This window comes from Fundulus heteroclitus, chromosome 24 (genome assembly GCF_011125445.2).
Source record: "Fundulus heteroclitus isolate FHET01 chromosome 24, MU-UCD_Fhet_4.1, whole genome shotgun sequence".
Lineage (NCBI taxonomy): Eukaryota > Metazoa > Chordata > Actinopteri > Cyprinodontiformes > Fundulidae > Fundulus > Fundulus heteroclitus.
This window is the reverse complement of record NC_046384.1, coordinates 19,896,015-19,914,618: the sequence shown is the minus strand read 5'-3', so window position 1 is coordinate 19,914,618 and position 18,604 is coordinate 19,896,015. Positions and strand designations below refer to the sequence as shown.

The 18,604-nt window shown below is 41.8% G+C and overlaps 2 protein-coding genes across 2 annotated transcripts; both read left to right on the top strand.

The window, feature by feature from the left end:
- Positions 1-1,102: 1,102 nt before the first annotated feature.
- LOC105935484 (kelch-like protein 41b) lies at positions 1,103-8,497 on the top strand. Its single transcript, XM_012875877.3, has 6 exons — positions 1,103-2,368; positions 3,616-3,773; positions 4,127-4,234; positions 5,359-5,544; positions 6,307-6,453; positions 8,077-8,497. The coding sequence occupies exons 1-6, from the start codon at positions 1,259-1,261 to the stop codon at positions 8,186-8,188; spliced, it is 1,821 nt and encodes a 606-aa protein (XP_012731331.2). The 5' UTR covers positions 1,103-1,258; the 3' UTR covers positions 8,189-8,497.
- A 1,344-nt stretch (positions 8,498-9,841) lies between these two features.
- Positions 9,842-17,086, top strand: LOC105935480 (2-oxoglutarate receptor 1). Its single transcript, XM_036128436.1, has 2 exons — positions 9,842-10,614; positions 15,570-17,086. The coding sequence occupies exon 2, from the start codon at positions 15,579-15,581 to the stop codon at positions 16,539-16,541; it is 963 nt and encodes a 320-aa protein (XP_035984329.1). The 5' UTR covers positions 9,842-10,614; positions 15,570-15,578; the 3' UTR covers positions 16,542-17,086.
- Positions 17,087-18,604: the final 1,518 nt, after the last annotated feature.

Below are 18,604 nucleotides of genomic sequence, written 5' to 3'. Positions count from 1 at the left end.
TGGATGCAAGCAGCCAGACATAATTTGTGTTAGCGGAGAAAAGAAACACGTATTTCTATCTCTAAAATTAATATCTGCGACTGACGTGTCTTGAGAAGTTTCAGTGGCGAGCTGCACACACACTCACACACACACACACACACACACACACGCCTTGCTGATTTGTGGAGGTATAGCTGCTTGTTTGTGTGGCTCTCACCTGTTTTTGCTCACAGCTGCCACATTCGAAACTTTTTAGGTCCAATTATAGCACAGCGTGTCTCTCCAGTGTCTGCTAATTAACGCTGCAATGGGTAAAGAAGAAAAGAAAAAAAAAAACACAAAACAATTGCAATGTAACACGCAGGTAATTACTAAGTCAACTGTAGAGTCACGTGTTGTGATAAACAAAACTTTCATCGGCAAAGTGCGTTTTTTTTTTTTTCTATGTTGGATGCGGGTAAGGTGTGATGCTCTATATTAATGCATTACACCTATTGCTTCGGATTAGGATTGGGGCTAATGAGATTATGTAAAATGCTAATCGCTCAACCAGAGTCAAAATGAAGGTAAACCATTTGCTATAATTTAAAGAAAACGGGTGTAAAACTTGAAGGAATATGAAAAGGTCTGAAATACACCTTCTTTTAGTAAAGGGCACCACTGTGTTGAGTAGCTTAGTTGTCTTTTGAGAGTACGAACCTCCTGCTTCATTAGAGGTTTTGAACTACATGCAGGAATGTTTATGGCTGACAGATGAGGGTAGGCTCCATACAGCCCCATCCATGAGGACAGGGAAAGGAATTAACATCTAAAATAGAGCAGATGTTTCTGAATATGACAGCCACTGCTCTGAATATCCTGTCGCTCATATGTAGCTTTAGCTATAAGGGGGCTATTTAGGGGCTTTGACGGTATTGTCTTTGCTTCTAATGGACCGCGTGACACTCTGGGAGCTGAATCATGGTGGCGTGCCTCCAGCCGACTATCCCAGCAGTTGCTACTTTCAGTCTGCAGCGGCAGGTGCTGGAGCCCGGGCTTGGGGCTCTGCTCTGATTCGGCCCATTGAGATTCCGCTGAAGCCGAAGCACGCTGGGGTTAGTGGGAGCTATATTTAGAGGGGGAGGATTAAATTGCTCGGTCTTCACGCCGGGAACCCTTTCTCTGCTCAGCCTTTCCCAGCCAGGACCGACTGCCAAAAGGACCTCTGGCGACCGTCTCCGTCCATTGTCCATAGACGTTGTCGTTTTGAGCTGCTGTTCCCACCTCTTGACCAGCTATGGACCCCAACGCCATCAAGGAGGAGCTGCGTCTCTTCCAGAGCACCCTGCTCCAAGACGGCTTAAAGGAGCTCCTGAATGAGAACAAGTTTGTGGACTGCACTCTGAAAGTGGGCGACCGCAGCTTCCCCTGCCATCGGCTAATCATGGCCGCATGCAGCCCTTACTTCAGGGACATCTTCTTCACGGAGGATGGAAAGGAGGTGGAAAACACCAAAGAGGTGGTCCTAGAGGACGTTAACCCCTCTGTCCTGGACATGATTGTCCAGTACCTCTACTCGGCTGAGATTGACCTCACTGATGACAATGTTCAGGATATAATTGCTGTGGCGAACAGGTTCCAAATCCCTTCTGTCTTCACAGTCTGCGTTAATTACCTCCAGAAGAAGTTGTCGCTGGGTAATTGCATGGCCATCTTCAGGATGGGCCTGGTGCTCGGCTGCCCCAGGCTGGCGGTGGCGGCTCGGAACTACATCGCAGATCGCTTTGAGCTTCTTCATAAGGACGAGGAATTCCTGAAGCTTGCCGCCCATGAACTGTTTGCGGTCATTGGCGGGGACTCGCTGAATGTCGAGAAAGAGGAGTTGGTATTCGAGGCGGTCATGGCCTGGGCTCGCCACGATAAGGAGAAACGCGTCAAGGTCCTGAAGGACGCCTTCAACTGCATCCGCTTCCGACTGATGCCGGAGAAGTACTTCAAAGAAAAAGTGGAGAATGACGAGATGATCAAAGCTGACCCAGAGCTCCAAAAGATGATCCAGGTCATCAAAGACGCCTTCAAGGGGAAACTTCCAGACAAGCCCGTGAAGAAAGAAGGTGAGGAGGGGTCCAACGTGGAAGGAGAGGAGGAAGACAACCCGTTCCCCGGTTTCCTCAACGACGACCGCAGACATGGCATGTTCGCCCGTGACTTCATCCTGATGATCAATGACACAGCAGCGGTGGCGTACGACGTCAACGAGAACGAGTGCTTCCTCGCGGCTATGTCAGAGCAGGTCCCCCGTAACCACGTTAGCGTGGTGACGCAACAGAACCAGCTCTACATCATTGGAGGACTGTTTGTGGACGAGGACAACAAGGACGTGCCTTTACAGTGTTACTTCTACTTGGTGAGCATTTCTAGATTTACCCAACTACATTGGTGGACATGGTGTAGACACCCACAAGATAGTTAGCTTAGCATAGCTTCAAGAAACACTGAAGGCACAGGAAAATGATAAGCATAGTATAAATATACTTTTTTATTTAGAATTAAATATACCTAGGATTAAATTATTTAATTATAAAATCATTAATTTTAAAGCGTTTTTAGTGTAGTTTGAATGGGCAGTGCATTTTACCACACCTCTCAACTTTTGACGACTGTTGAGATTGAGATTGTTGTCGGGGGGGGGGGGGGGGGGGGGGTAGGGGTGCTGTTGGTCAATTGAAGACGGTCCAACCGGGGGGGGGGGAGGGGGGGTTGGGGGGGCTGTTGTTCGATTCAACACTGTCCAACGGGGGGGGGTGGTGCTGTTGTTCGATTCAAGACGGTCACTATTGTAGACGGACTTTGCTTTCATGTTACAGTTTGTAATAAAACATGACGACTTACCATTTAATTCGCACACAACACGGACCGTACAAGTGTTTCACTTTGGATGAGGGAAACTTGTTTGCGCGGCGGCGGTCCTTGCAGCTGTGTTACCTCTACTACTGGACGTGCGGAAACCATTGTACCGCAAATTGGTTCCGCCATGACGCGAAGCGTCCGTACGCGTGCGTTTCAAGAGTGAAATTTTCAAAGTAATGCGTGTGAGCGTGTGCAATTGATGAAATGCGTGTGTCACACGGTCAATGCGTGAGAGTTGAGAGCTATGATTTTACTCTGTTTTCACTCCAAAATACTAATCCAAGCTAACTTCTCTTTAGCTAGCAATAGCCTCATATTAAACTGACAAATTGAAGGTTGTTGTTAACTGTTGTGGCTGTTCTCTGATTTTTTCACCAATTCTAATACAGACTGGGAATGTTTATGGGGTGCGTTTGTCTGTAAGTAACAAATTTAGCATTAGCTTACAGGAAAGCCTTTTTTTAAATAGTGTTAAGGTTAATCTAAAAGCCCATTTTCAGCTTTCTTTCGAGTAGTTAATTAACTCAGGATACCAATAAAACAACTGAAAATGAATGTTTTAGTGGTGGTTAATTTTCAGCATTTGAACACAATATGTTAGGCTCACAAAGCACCTTGCCCCATAACTTTCTGCAAGCGACGTTCATGCAGTTAGTCATAAAGACTCTACATGACCTTTCATATTTTTATTCTCACATATATGAAGGCTCTTGTCTTTTCTTGTACAATTTGTCCCCACCGTAGTTCGATCCTCTCGCATCTGAGTGGGTCGCCATGCCACCCATGCCTTCTCCACGATGCCTTTTCAACATTGGTGAGAGCCAGAACCTGCTGTTTGCTGTGGCTGGAAAGGACCTGCAGACCAACGAGTCGCTGGACACCGTAATGTGCTACGATGTTGAGTTAGTGCTATTACTTGCTTCGCGCCACATGTTTTCTTCTCACCATATTATTTTCTCCACTCTGTCTCTCACTGTGTGCACACTTTCCAGGTGTTAATTAACCCCAGGAAAATAAACAGCTCTCTTTACAACTAAAACAAATTGTACCTCTATATGCTTAAGGCTTTAATTTTATCTCACATTCTCCAATGAGCTTTGCCTCAATTAGTATATGCAAATGTATAATGTGCAAATTATCGTGTAAAAAAACAACTTAAGAGCCAATGCCAACTGCTTTGTTCTTTAAACATAGACAGAGATACACCAAAATATTGCGACATACCTTTATATTTTAAAACTGTGGCATTCCCTAGGAAGATGAGATGGACTGAAACCAAAAAGCTTCCTCTGAAGATCCATGGCCATGCTGTTGTTTCACACAAAGGACTGATCTACTGCATTGGTGGAAAAACAGATGACAAGTAAGTGTGTGTGTATGTGTCTGCGTATCTCAGCTAACGCCGCGAACCTCTGCTGTTCTTGATCTATCATCCTGCAAGTCAGGAAAACTGCAGGATACACATCACAGACAACAGTTACAGTGCCACAGTCCAGGGTTTTCTAAAATAGCAATAATAGAGAATCCTGATCCCCTGCATCTCTTTTTACAGCTATAACACAGCCGCTGTTTGGTTCCACTGCCTGGACTCACAGCACTGGTGCACACAGTTTAAGCCCTGTGCTTTCCAGGAAAACTGACGTCAACAAACTTTAATATTGTTGCTAATGAACTTAAATGCTGCCTGTAAACTAATATTAGACCGATCAAATAGCCCAGCTATTTCAGCTGCCAGTTATACACTTATCAAGAGAATATAGTTGTGCTACTCCTGCTTTGAATTTCAAATGACAAAGAATAAAACTGGGCTATCTGTTAAACAGATTGTAATCAGCAAAAGAATCAAACCTATAATTTTTTTTTTAGATTTTAAGTTAGTTCCTTTTATGTATTACAACCCTCTAATTAGAGCAAAACGTTTTCCTGCTAAAAGATAATTTTTGCCTAATTTAAAATTGTTTATGCATGCATGCATGATGCTGCCACATTTGCCGAATAGCTAGATCTGCTTGCACTGGATTTAATTTAGGGGCATCAAGGTACGTGGGTCTGAATACAAAGGCACAGCAGAATTTGCTGATCTTGATTTGAGGAAAACAATCAACCGTTTCTTCAATTTCACATTTTATGTGCCATTTTGTGTCAGTCTTGTCTCATGAAACCACTACATACCCTGAAATTGGTGGGTGTAATCTGACTAAATGTTCACACTTGATGTTGTTGTTTTCCCGTTGCATTCAAATTAATATTCTAAATATTAATCGATTTATAAATCAATACGATTATTATGATTTAATTTTTATTCTTGGAGAGTTTTGTGTCTCTGTTTTGTTAAAAAAAAAGATAGTTTATATAGTTTGACATAAAAACAGACACAATATTAAAATACAAAGCAAAAATGGATCCCCCAAACATCATTTGGCTGATCGTTGACATCTTTGGACCATCAATGTTACCCACATTAATTTCTGCTTGTGACGCCCACAGCAAAGCCCTCAACAAAGTGTTTGTGTACAACCACAAGCAGTCTGAGTGGAGGGAGACGTCCGCCATGAAGACGCCCAGAGCCATGTTTGGAGCCGTGGTCCACAAGGGCAAGATCGTGGTCGCTGGCGGGGTGAACGAGGAGGGCCTCACTGCTTCCTGTGAAGCCTATGACTTTACTACAAACAAGTACGTAGAAATCACACAATAGCTTATTTTCTAGTCTCCTGTTGCTGCTAGCTTTGCTGCAGGGCTATTGCTGCATTGTACAGAAAAAATTAGTTGATTAGTTGAAGTTGCTTTTTTTTAAATTTGTCCTTCTCCTAAATAGTACTAGATGGTTATGAAAAAAATAGTTAGTAGTTTAGTCAGTTTTCTGGGTCTAACCATGTCCATTCTTCAATGCTAAAGTTGTTTGTTGAAGCTGCTGGCTTTGTCAGCTGTGATCCGCCGACAATTGAAAATCTGCTCTAAGTTTGCCCAGACAAGAGTAAACTTGGATTTCGTGTCAAGCTGTTATATGTGCAGCAGCGTTTTACTGTGCTGTCTAGGTTAAGTATTTGTTTGGAAATTGGACTCGCAATCTGGCGTTTGGGCAGACTGATACAGCCTGAACTAAGATGGCTGTCATACTGAGAAAACGACAACTAACCTTAGAATGGCATTGGACCCGGGATGCATTTCATGGCAGCTGATATAGAGTTGTATCCTGCAGATAGAAATATGTTCAGTAGTTGTTGAAAAACTAGCTAAAACATGGCCACTAATCTGACAAGCTGTCTGCCCTCCAGCTCTTTGGGGAGTTCTAACGGATCCTGGGAGCGGATTGGCGCTGTTAGCAATATTTCCTCCGTGTGAGATGAAGGCGAAGGAGTGTATTTGCTCCAGAAAACCACATGTACCAACCCTAGGACAGCTGTGAGCTTCTCTTGGCGTGCTGTGTTTCTGCAGGTGGGAGCCCTTCACAGAGTTCCCCCAGGAGAGGAGCTCCATCAACCTGGTGAGCATCGGTGGCCTCCTGTATGCCATGGGTGGCTTTGCTATGGTCCAGATGGAGAACAAGGAGGTGGCTCCGACAGAGGTTACTGATGTCTGGCAGTAAGTCTCCCCAAGCTTTAGGCACTCCACTGTTGCACTGATTAAACAAACTGTCTAATTGAAAACATATAAACCAAAAATGTTATAAATGTTCCCACTTGGAATTATTCAAATGAAACAGATTAAAGGCCCTTCAAATAGATGGGCTAAATAAATAAAAGGTTTTCATTGATCAAGGGAGTTGCACATTACCGACAAAGACGGCTAACATCGTGTTTGAAATGCCAAACTTGGGGATTGATTCATGACACATTGTTTGCCAAGTGTTCCAAAATAAAAGGAATGATAAAGCAATTTCCGCTCAAGTTTTAGTTCATAAAATGAAAAATAAAATTAAAATGGGTAACAAGAGAAATGCTGCCTGAGCGCAGTAGCTTGGAGACCCTACAAACCAAAGTCTGTGCTTTGCCCAAACACAGACTCCATATGTAGGGTGCTGGTTTGTTAGGTTTCCACTAAGTCTCCACTATTACTACTACTAGAGTAACGTGGATGTCAAATCCTGATTCTAACGACACAGCATTCAAACTCTAAATGTTCGCCTGCATTCAGTTTACTCATAACCTGCTGATTTAGACTACAAATTCACTTCAACCTAATGCTGATCATGTGGTTGGTTAAAAAGATTTTAAAAACACTGTGTTATGCTGATAAAATGCACCTAAAAATATGCTGCTGCAGCTTTTTACTTAAAGAATGTGTTTTCTTGCCTGACAAACGTAATGCAACAGCAAACAGCTGCAGTCCCCTTAGTGGTCTGCCTGTCGACTTCCTGATTGTGTCCTCATCCCTCAGCTTTGTGTTGTTCCCTTCTCTTTAAACCAAGGATAGATTTTTATATATATGATCCTGGGGCAAAAAGTAATTTTAAAGGAAAATATTTTTTGGTGTGGGTGGAGAAATTTGTCCATCTTACCTGTGTTTGCTTCCAGGGAGAACAACGACGCTCCTTGCATAGACAATATTTGTCGCACAAGTTCTCACATCATCTTTTTTCTGAGAAATCAATAAATTGCCACACATACATTGGATATAAAGCTGTCTTTCACGTCAAGAATATCGTACATCCTTTTATTACTATGTTAGATTTCCAGATTATGTGGCTCCAAGCAAGAAGTCCTGGTCAACTAAGGGTGGAATTTCCTATCATTTAAAGAAAGTCTATATTTTTGTTTTTATGTCATACTTTTTTCCTACTTTTCTTACTTTACTGTATTTTCACCGAAAGATGTTGCGCCTGCTAGCAAGTGTCACTTTAGCATTAGCGCTCTCTCGCTGAGCTCACAAGAGCTGGAAACAAACTTAGATTCTTGCCCAAACAAAGACACTTTCTCAACCACAACTTCTTAACCTCCAAATAGAAGATATATGTACCAATTAAACTCCTTATATGAACTTATAAGCCTTATATTGATGCGTGATCAACTGAATGATCACTCATCTGTACTGAAACCCAGCATGCATAGTTAATACTGTTAAATTGTAACCATTATTAGCCAATGCATTAACAAACTGACATGCTTGATTTCAACTTAAATAATCTGGATAGCTGCTGTGTAATACCCTTAAAAGTATTTTTATACGCCGTTTTTAAATTACAACTCTCCCCTTTGTTCCTATTAGGTATGAGGATGACAAGAAGCAGTGGAGCGGCATGCTGAGGGAGATGCGCTATGCAGCAGGCTCCTCCTGTGTGCCTATGCGCCTCAACGCTGCCAGGATGCCCAAACTGTAGACAGAACCACTTTCCTTCTCGTCTTCTTCTATTTAACGACTTCCAAAGACCTCCTCCTCCTCCTCTTCCTCCCCCTCCTGCGAGCTGCTTCTAACGCTCTGGGTTGATCTTTGACATTAATTTTTTTCTCTGAACTCAGATGATTTTTATCTGTACAATAAAAGCTCCCTTCAGCTGCTGCTTCAAAGATGCCTCATCCCCTCGGCATAAAAAAAAAGGAGTCACAATTTAGTTTGATCTCTAAAATCTCTGTTTACACAATTTTAGCTCGTCTTTTGTAAAAAATAAAAAAAAAAACATAACTTCTCCTTCCTGCCTGTGCCTTTGCTTTTTGTGCTTTGCGAGGGCAGCCGGGGGGGTTGCAGGAAACGCATATTTGTAGACACATTCAGGTGAACAAGGAAGTGAAGACTAAACGGGGACTGTCGCCTTGACACCGAATGACCGAGTAATGATTTTTTTTTTTCTTTTTAAACAAGGGTTACATTTGTGTTAAAAATGACTGCTGTGGGAGAAAACAGATTTGAAAGGAAAAAATTCTGAAGATATGATGGAGAGTTGGGACGGATGTCTCTGCATTTCAAACCTGGCTGTGAAGAAAATATGTGAGCACAAAAGGAAAATAAGCATTACATTTGTTTTAGTTTAAATTACCATTACAGTGAAGATCAATATGGGGATATTACACAACCTTTACATAAATTTACGCCTGCACTCCCGGACGTACTCATCCGTCCTCATTATTCCATCCACTCAGTTCAATGCACCGGCATCACTAGCGACACAATCCCTAGCATGATACGTCCAACTCCTTCACATTCTTTCTTTTTTCTTTTTCTTTTCTTTTTTTGCCCAAGCAGCTTAATGTTTACCAAGAACTGGCATGTTCCTGTGGGCAGCAGAATTTTTTTCCCCCCACAAAACCACACCAAGGTGGTGGGGACATAACACTGGTGATCCCGCAGCTTCCAGTTAATGGCGGGCTTGAGCCTTGGCGTTTCCTGGATCGTTTCTGGGAAATTTATTGGTTTGTTTTCGTCTGAGGTCAGATGGTTGAAAGTCGGACACAACAGGGAGTTTCACCAGGATATTGATCCCAAACACGAATCAAAACTGCTTTGGAACTGGGCTGACACTGACGTTAAACATATTCAACACGGGCTGACTGTTTAAATGCCAGAAGCGAAAGGTGGTGAAACAAAGTGTGTGGTTTCTCTGCAATTTGCCAAAAGATATCTAGTCTGATGAGATTTTTTTTTTTTTTTTTTTTACCCACCCAAAAAAACTGAAAGAGCACTTCCTATTATGGCCTGAAACAGCTATTTGTTCAGTAGCTGTAAACTGAGACTTTAAATAAAAACTTCAAAGCATCTGAATGCGATTTTCATAAATCAACACAAAGTAACGCACAATTGTGAAGTGGACGAAATACATGATTTTAGTAGAAACTGATATGACTGGATTTATTACTGCATGTCTTTTAGGATATATATCTGCCAGATTTGTACATCTCCAGCTGCAATGTGCACCCATTTTATTTATTTTTTGCAAAATAGCTCAAGAGCGGAATGGACGGAGAGCATCTCTGAACATCAGTTTTCAGCTCTTGCCACAGATTCCTACTTAGATTTAGGTCTGGACCTTGACTGGGCCATTCTGACACACAAATATTTGTTTTTATTGTAAATGTGTGTTTGAGGTCACTATGAATACTCTGTTTTTTTTAAAGGGAGTTTGTGTTTCAATGGGCCGATTTTAAAACAATCCTTTTGAAAGTGGTCTGGTAAAAGGACTAGACTGAAGCGGAGTAGAATAAAATAAATCCGTACGGCCAAAACTCCCTCGGAGAGCAGTGAGAATAACAAAGTCATGGTCATGAGAAGCTCTTTGTTAAGAAGCAAATGGCTCAAGCCTTCTTTTTTTTTTCTTTTTTTTTTAAAACCGGAGCATAAACACAATAAGCTTTTGCTTCCCGCACATTTCTCACACCTCTCTGTTTTTTTTTAATGACAAACTAAGGGCTGCTGTATGCCAGATTTATGTTAGCGGTATGAACTCTTCCAGCTATGTGACAGCTTCAAAAACAACCCAAACAATGGTTTCATTAACAGGAGTTCGATCTAACGAGACAAAATAAATATTTTACATTCTCCGCACCCTGCTCATTCCCCCCCCGATTCACATGAAACCTGACGTTTGTCAGTTTTAAGCGTGAGACAGGAATGTTGGCTGCGACCGGCTAAAGGTGAATCACACAACGGTGCACCTGAAAAGCGAATTATGCCGGAGTCCCCCCCCCCCCCACCGCCGCCCCGGGTGTGGAAGCGTAGGGAGTGGGAGGTGGTGAGATGAAGGAATGGAGGTGAAAACAAAGACGGCCCACAGAGGACCTGGGCTCCAAGCTGATGAGGACACCATAGTTGACAGTAAGTTAACAAATATATCCATTTCTTCCATTATTCTAAGACTTCTGTGGAACTGTGACTCTGAAATGTTACCTCAAAGACAATTGGTATAACAAACTAGTGTCCCTGCCATGTTACATCAGTGTCAGTGTGTGACATCCATAACAGGAGGCGTTTCACAGGCAGAGCTACAGCTGTTATATCCTGAGAGGCTTTCGCAGACCAAGCTGTTGACAAGGAAACGAGATATTGTTTGCTACTTTCCCACTGAGGCGGCTTGATTGCTTCCTTTCTTCCCCGCTCTGCTCACCTCTTGCTTTTCGATCCCGCTTCCTCCTTTCTTCCCCCCGCAGTAATTGCTGCTGACTGTGTAACAACAGATATAGGAGCAGAGTTTCGCTCCGAGTCTGCTTTTCAGCGTCGGTTTTTACTCGCGCAACGTTGTCGGGTCAGCTGTTGACAGGCGGACCTTCGTCTGGATGGTTGGTGAACTTAACAATAACCAGTGTCAGTCCAATGGCTTGTGAGCGTGGTTACTGTAGTTTGATGGACATTGCCTTTAGAATGGATTGTTAATATAATAAAAACATTGTACTATGAATTATATTTGTTTAGCTTTCAGTATGTGTGTATTTAGTTTATGAAAAAATGTACAGACAGATATTTTTTTTACAGTAGCACAATTTCTCATTCTGAAAAATGTGGAGAAACATCTACCTTAAATTTAGTACAACTGTTAAAATTTAACCAATACAGGATTTTGTATACAATTTTTTTTAATTATATACAGTAAGTTTAGCAATTAGAAGAGGTTTGAATATATAAATTATATTTCAAACAATAGATTACGCATTTAAAAAAAAAATATATTTTACTCATCCGATTTGTTCTTCGATATTTAAAAGGAAATAAAATAGGAACTATTCTAATTATATTCTAACAATCTCAAAAGAAGCTATGCTAGCGAGCTCATTGGACTTTATTGTGAGCTTAGAGTCTTGATCTAAATGTTTTCAACCACAAATTCCTTTGGCTGTTCTCAACTTCTACCCTGATGAAACAAACTGTTGAGATTAAACCAGTTTAACCAGTGGAACATTTTCAACAACTTTCATTTGTCAACATTTCAATTAGTGTATCTCGGTGAAAATTATGTACAGTAAGTCTAAAAACTCAATTAAACTCCAACCAATTGTTAGAATATGCTTAAATAAATCAGTTAAACTAAATTATTTTGCCTATCTGTTTAATCGTCCGTTTAGGGTTGCAATTTTTCTGAAATGGAAATAAGTGACGCCCAACACAGCTAGGGACCCTGACCTCAATGGCTTAGCGGTTAGCTTAGCAGTAAGCTTTGGTGTTAGCCGTTCATTGTAGCTCCGCTGCTCACACTGAATACTTTGAACATGGCTGAGAGTCGCAAGAAGAAAACCGCATACAGGTTTATGAGGAGAAGAGGAAGACGCATGTGCATGTGCAGTTATTCAAAAAGGGACGTGGGGAAACTTCTGGAAAAATCTCAGACTCTACCTTTAATGTAACTTTTAAAATGCATAAGTGTTTTTGCTGTAGGAACTCTCCTTGTGAACCCTGGGGACATTTTTACCTAAGACGCAAAATCCTGACGAAAAAATTAATAAATAGATAAAATACAAAAAGAAAACAAGGATTACTTTGCCTGCTAATTCAAATAAATTAAATGACACCAAAAAAAAATAAGAAAAAAAGAAACATTGTATGGACTGATACCTGAACACTGCATTCCAGAGAAATATAGACATTTTAACATTTCTAATCTATAAACTGTATGTCATTTTTTAAATTCTCTTAATAAAGATCTATTTACGGTTTTATGCTATGCCAAGCTATTATGCTATTAGCATAATTTTTATTTAAATGGCCATATATATTTTTGTTGGCTAATACTACTGTAGCTCCCAGCTGAAGAAAGATGAGCCTTACTGATAGTCACAACTACAATATATTAAATTAATGATTGTTCAAACCAAATATCCTAAACAATCAATCAAAGCATAATATCCTACCAAAAGCACAATAGGAAACAATAATAACATAATTTCCCTGCCATCTTAGTCTCAGGAGATGATTATGGTATGAAGAACTGTGACACTGAGGCTTGGGTCTCTGTTCTTATGTGTCTGCTGTGTTGCTCTCCTGATCCATCCTGTCTCATATCAGACATGGAAACACTCACTGACACATTTTACAACTTGCCTTGTACTCATCCCCACCGACGCTGTTTAGCCAGACATGTGCCTCCTCCCACTCACGTCAGTATTTTTGCAAGCGTTTTTGCTTCTGGGGACGTCGTGGAGTATCTGGTGCGGTGGACAGTTTTAAAAAGGCGCGGTTATGTGGTGTCTGTCTCTAAGCAACTGTGGCAGCAACACACGCAGGCTTCACCAGTCCACAGCAGGCTCTGGGGTCCTGCATAGATCTCATCATAAAAAAAAAAATTCTGCCACTAGTAGTTTCTGTTTTATTTTGTACATTATTGTTAGATTGAGCGTTGATGTGTGTGTGACAGACGTGTGTCGAACATTTATAAAAAAACATGGAATAAATCACGTTTCATATTTTTCTGAATTCAATATGTGATTTGAGACGCAACATTTAACTTCCAAAAATTGACATTTCTGTATCCTAGGGGACGAGTGGCAACTACCTCCAATGTTTAAAAGAAACCAAAAATTACTACTTTTTTTTGGCTAAAGTATAAAACGAAATTGACATAGTTATAAACATTTTAAACTTACAACTATGATATACCATTCACTCGCAATGATACAATGTTACAAATGTCTGTGGGCTAAGCTAGCAAGTTTAATGTTAGCATTAGCATTGTCACTAAACTAGCTAAAGCTAAACCTGGGTGGCAACATTTTGATTTGCAAAAAAATAAAAAATAAAAAATAGACTTGCCTCAGTTTTAAAATAATTTAATTATGCCATGTTCACTTAAAGAGGGCTTTTAATTGAAACATATTTAAAGTATTCTTTCTCTCTGTGGTTGGAGAAAATAGTTTAACAACAAATTTCAGACTGGCTTTCACAAGTCAAAAAGAACAAAAATTACTTACACAAATAGGAATATTGACTCTTTAATATTAGAAAATTAACCAGTAACAATTATGATACACTTTTAGAATCCTACTGGACAAATAAATAATTGCCACCTTAAATAAATGAATAAATAATATTAATTACAATAATAGGAAATCAGCATTCCTTTCTTTTCATTGTTATAATAAAAGTAAGAAGTATATATTCTCACAAAGACAATAATTTAACAAGTAAAAATGTGTATACTCCAGTCTTTAGTTTTTTTTCATCCTATTTTTTTTCCCATCCTCCTTGTCTCTCAATTGATATTTTGCCGTAGCGCTGATCTTATCAGTTTTGGGTTGTACCAAATAAGCCTGAAAGTCTTTTCAAGAAGTGTCTTTGAAATGAAATCGCACAAGCTGATTCCCCTTCAGTGACTCAACAGAGAGGTGGTTCCTGTCCTTTTCCCTGCCTCTGCATCAGTGAGAAAACCCTCTCAACATTTGCATTGTGTAAGACAGACTGCTCAATCTTCATTAATTCTGAGTAACATGTCATCCTTTTGGACTTCTCAAAATATTTGGTCCACAATTGCTGTACCCGACCTCTTTTCCCCGGAGTAACAGCAAACTCAATCAACTCACGCAGCCTATTATCTTTTTCTGTGTCCATTTGACCCATGAAAGCTATGGCACAATTGTCATATGCAGAAATTTTTTTGCACACGGCGCACTTTGCCACCCATTTGTCCTAAACAGGACAGTAAGAGGGAATTTTTGTTTGAAGTTTGTCTGTAAAGCTAGACTTGTGCTTTGAAGTCTTGGTAACAAAAGCACCAGTCCCAGTGCTGTCCTACAGAACCGTATTTAATAAGAGAAGAACCACCCACAAGGCAGCAGCTCGGTTACCTGACTCCGCCAGATGGATTTGCTACGCATATCCGTCTGGAAACCTTCTGTTGAAGTAATTTTGGGAAGGGGCGAAAATACTGGTTAGCTGTTTGGCCTATGTTGGTGATAGACGGGCCAAATAAACCAATCAGATCAACGAAGCATATGACGTACTCATCAACTCGAAAACACAACCACAAGCCAAGCTACTCTTGCTGCTGCAAGTAAAGGCTCGTTAGCTCAGCAAAGAAATACTCTGTAATTCCGATAAAACTTGCTCGATAGCCACGCTAACGCTAGTTTCATCGGCTGAAGCCGCCATGTTTTTTTAGACTGAACTGTCGCGCTTCTCGCTGCGTCACACCTCAACCCGCCTCAAAGCCAACGCTGATTGGACGTTCGTTTGGTGAACGGCTCCAAATTTTCTTTAACGGAAAGTAGCCAGACTGATCTGCGAGTGAAACCTTGAAAGCTTGCGAGATCAGGATGGTCTCACGAGGCTAGCAGCTCGGGGGTGATGTCATTCAAAGGAAAGGCTGTCACAATCTATGCATCACACAAGTCAGTTTTAAGTACATGCCTATTGGTCCTGGGAAAAATTATAAAAGCTGGATATTTTAGATACTATGATTATAATTCCTGCTCCAACACACAATCTCAGCCACAAGCATTATCATGGCTTTAGCAATAATTTGACTTAGCGTACTTTCCAACATTCTGACTTGACTTTACGTACTTTCAAACGCAAATGTAGAATGTCATTTTTTGGGGGGTAGCAAGTTTACCTTTAGCATTAGATTGACTTTAGTATTAATTAACCTTTAGGTTTGATTTAAATGTAGCATAAGTCTGACTTTAGCATTAGCACTGTTATATGCCAATATCTTGTCAAGAAATAGAAAGCTTACTGGCCAGTGGAGAGTGTCAATTTCTTAGGTCATTTATTCAAGAAAAAGCTAAATGGTGTTACTCCACCTGTAATTTTATTGGTAATAATTTGGTGTTTCTTTCTTCCGACAGGGCTTTTTCATGGCTGGGCTTAATGACAGCTGCACTGATTTGGAGTTGGTCCTTAAACGCTGCTACCTATCTGTCTGCTATGGCATCATCTTTATCGTGGGCCTGGTAGGAAACTTAACATCCATCAGTATTTATCTGGCAAAGCTACGTCCGTGGAAGAGCAGCAGCATCATCATGGTCAACCTGGCACTTACGGACCTCCTCTATGTTCTCACCATGCCCTTTTTGGTCTACTACTACAGCAACGAGGAATCATGGCTGCTTGGCGACTTTATGTGTCGCTTCGTGCGGTTCGCCTTTCACTTCCACCTGTACGGAAGCATCCTGTCCCTGTGCTGCGTCGCTATTTTTCGCTTCGTGGTGGTGATCCAGCCGCTCAGGGTGGCACAGGTGCAACAGAAGGTTTGGGGCATCGTCGCTTGCTTGGGGGTCTGGGTTGTCGCCGCTGCTGAAGTCACGCCAATGCTTACTAGCCTATCCCTGACGCACGAGGACAACATGACATTTTGTGTGGACTTTGCTAACACAAAGCCAGTTAGCAGCATTCGGGAGTATAACTGGCTGCTCACTGCGTTAGGGTTCGCCGTACCCTTAGTGCTGGTGTTCATCTGTTACATCGGCATTGTGAAACGGCTCATTAGCGGATCCGGCCCAACCAGCTCCTCCAGGATGCGGGCACGGCGTGTGACCATCCTCATCTTAGTGGTGTTTGTCCTGTGCTTCCTACCCTACCACGTCTTGCGAGTTCTGTGGGTAGAAACTCGAATCGGTTCTTCATCACGGTGCACAAAAAATATAGTGCATGCAGCTTATATCATCTCAAGGCCTCTGGCAGGATTCAACACGTTCTTTAACCTGGCGTTGTACACTCTCTCGGGCGATAACTTCAAGAAGGCCTTTCTGGACATTTTCTGTCGAGAACAGTGGGTCAGCAAGGCGAGATCTCTGCTCCACCTAAACATTAATAAATGAGCCTGCTGCTGCATGACTAACAACCAATGACTTTTTCCTGTAATCATCCAACTAAATGGACATTAGAAGGCGCAAGTTAGTGTTATCAGGCACTCAGCAGACATTTGAGACAGTTAGTGAATGTCACTAGACAGAGTTTGTATAAATGGTGCAATAGATTAGCATAAACTGTTATTTTAACTCTTTCTTATTGTTGCTGTGACCGTATATGGGCACGTTTAGGTGTGTAGCTATTATTATTTAGCCATTTTCTGTCTTACTTAATAGGTATGTTCTTTTTATATTTGTGTCATGTTTTACAGTATGCTGCAAAATGTCCAATGTCCCTGGCACTTTTGATTGTTTTACCTTGAAAACCACCAACTTCGATATGTTTCGCTAGGATTTTATGTAACAGATCAACACAAAAAAAAACGAAACGGTCTCAAGGGCTTCAACAAATAAACGTCTGAAAAGTGTGGAGAATTTTTGAATTTAGCACCTTTCATCCGATTGAATCGGCCAAATAAAATCCAGTGCAACAAAAGACATGCTTGTTTGAGATATAGGGGTTGACTCATTCTGCTCATTGGGTTAACCTGGTCTTTTGCGTGAGAAAATGTTTTATACTTTGAAACTTTTTATGCTGGATAAGCCTCTTGAAATGAACCTATGAATCATTCAGGGATGAAACTTGTCACGTTGACCTTATTTAAACAGACATTTATTAAAAATAGGTTAGAGTGTGTTACCGACATGTCTTTAATTTTCCCCTCATTTTGAGCCACCTCCGAGGGGAATTTATTTCATGGAACTTCATGCAACAAGGTGATTATATTGGCCAAGATTGATTTTAATGTTTCATGCATTCTCTTCTTATTATAAATGAGAAAAGATACGTTCCATCTATCCATTATCTTTCACTTATCCAAGATTAGGTCATGGGGGCAGCAGGTCCAGGGAGGAAACTCAGACATTCCTCTCCCCAGCAACATCCTCCAGCTCATTCCGGGAGATCCCAGTCCCTCTAGTAAATTCTGAATCCTCAGGGTCTCCTCCCAGTTGGACGTGCCTTGGAAAACTCCAAACAGCGGTGTCCAGGGGGGTCTGCTGCGATCCAAACCACTTCAACTGACTCCTTTCCATGTCAAGAAGCAGCAGATGTACTTTGAGCTCCCCCCCCCAGATAACAGAGATCCTCACCCTAGCACCAAGGCTGAGCCCGGTCGCCCTCCTAAAAAAAACTCATTTAAATCACTCGTATCCGTGATCTCATTACTTCGGTGATGATCCATAGCCGATTGCTCTGTCCATCTCCCGTTCTATCCTACCGTCACTTGTGAACAAGACACCAAGATAGACTGACGCCCAGGAGTGGAGTGGGCACTCTGCACCTTTTTCTGTTAGAGGAAAACGGCCTCATGCTTAGATAAGCTGACTCTCATCCAGGCCACTTTACACTCAACAGGGGCAACTCCAAAATCAAGGCCCTCGGCCGGGGGCCTTTCAGCATCCTCACTCCCGCCTGATGCCCCCTTCCTGAGTAATGCTGGAGTAGAAGAGAGTCCAGCCCCTCTCCGGGAGCTGGGTTCCAGAGCCTGAGCTTTGTATAGAGGTGACTCCAGTTGTTTCTAGCTGGTACTGCTCAACCTTACATAAAAGGTTCGACTCCTCGCTCACCAGCGAGGCGATATGCCAAGACCTAGAATCCAAAGCTCAACCCCCAGGAACTTGCAGATGAGCTGCCCCGCCAGGCCTGGCTTCAGGAGGGTGCCCCGGTCTCCCTAACCTGGGCAAGGTTCCCCTATTGTTGCCATGTAATCTGAAACCGTGACCTATTCTTCCTGTCCCCTCCGCTGAAGCCAATTTGCCACGGGAGACCCCAGGAGGAGTAAAAGCCTCGGGATCATAAGGTGCACAACCCCATCCACCACGTTAAGGTGGCGACTCACCAGCGAGTAAAACACACACGTTACGTAACAATGTGACCTTTCTGAGGCTGGGTTTACAGTGGAGGTGAAGACTGAGCCAGAGTACAGTGAAAGCAGCAAATGTTTATGTGTCCGATTTGTCACAGCTTTAAT

Excerpts from the sequence above, each read along its gene's own strand:
- LOC105935480 (XM_036128436.1), top strand. The coding sequence starts at position 15,579 with ATGGCTGGGCTTAATGACAGCTGCACTGATTTGGAGTTGGTCCTTAAA.
- LOC105935484 (XM_012875877.3), top strand. The coding sequence starts at position 1,259 with ATGGACCCCAACGCCATCAAGGAGGAGCTGCGTCTCTTCCAGAGCACC. Across the intron at positions 4,235-5,358 it reads GGTGGAAAAACAGATGACAA|CAAAGCCCTCAACAAAGTGT; the intron begins GTAAGTGTGTGT and ends TGACGCCCACAG. Across the intron at positions 5,545-6,306 it reads TATGACTTTACTACAAACAA|GTGGGAGCCCTTCACAGAGT; the intron begins GTACGTAGAAAT and ends GTGTTTCTGCAG.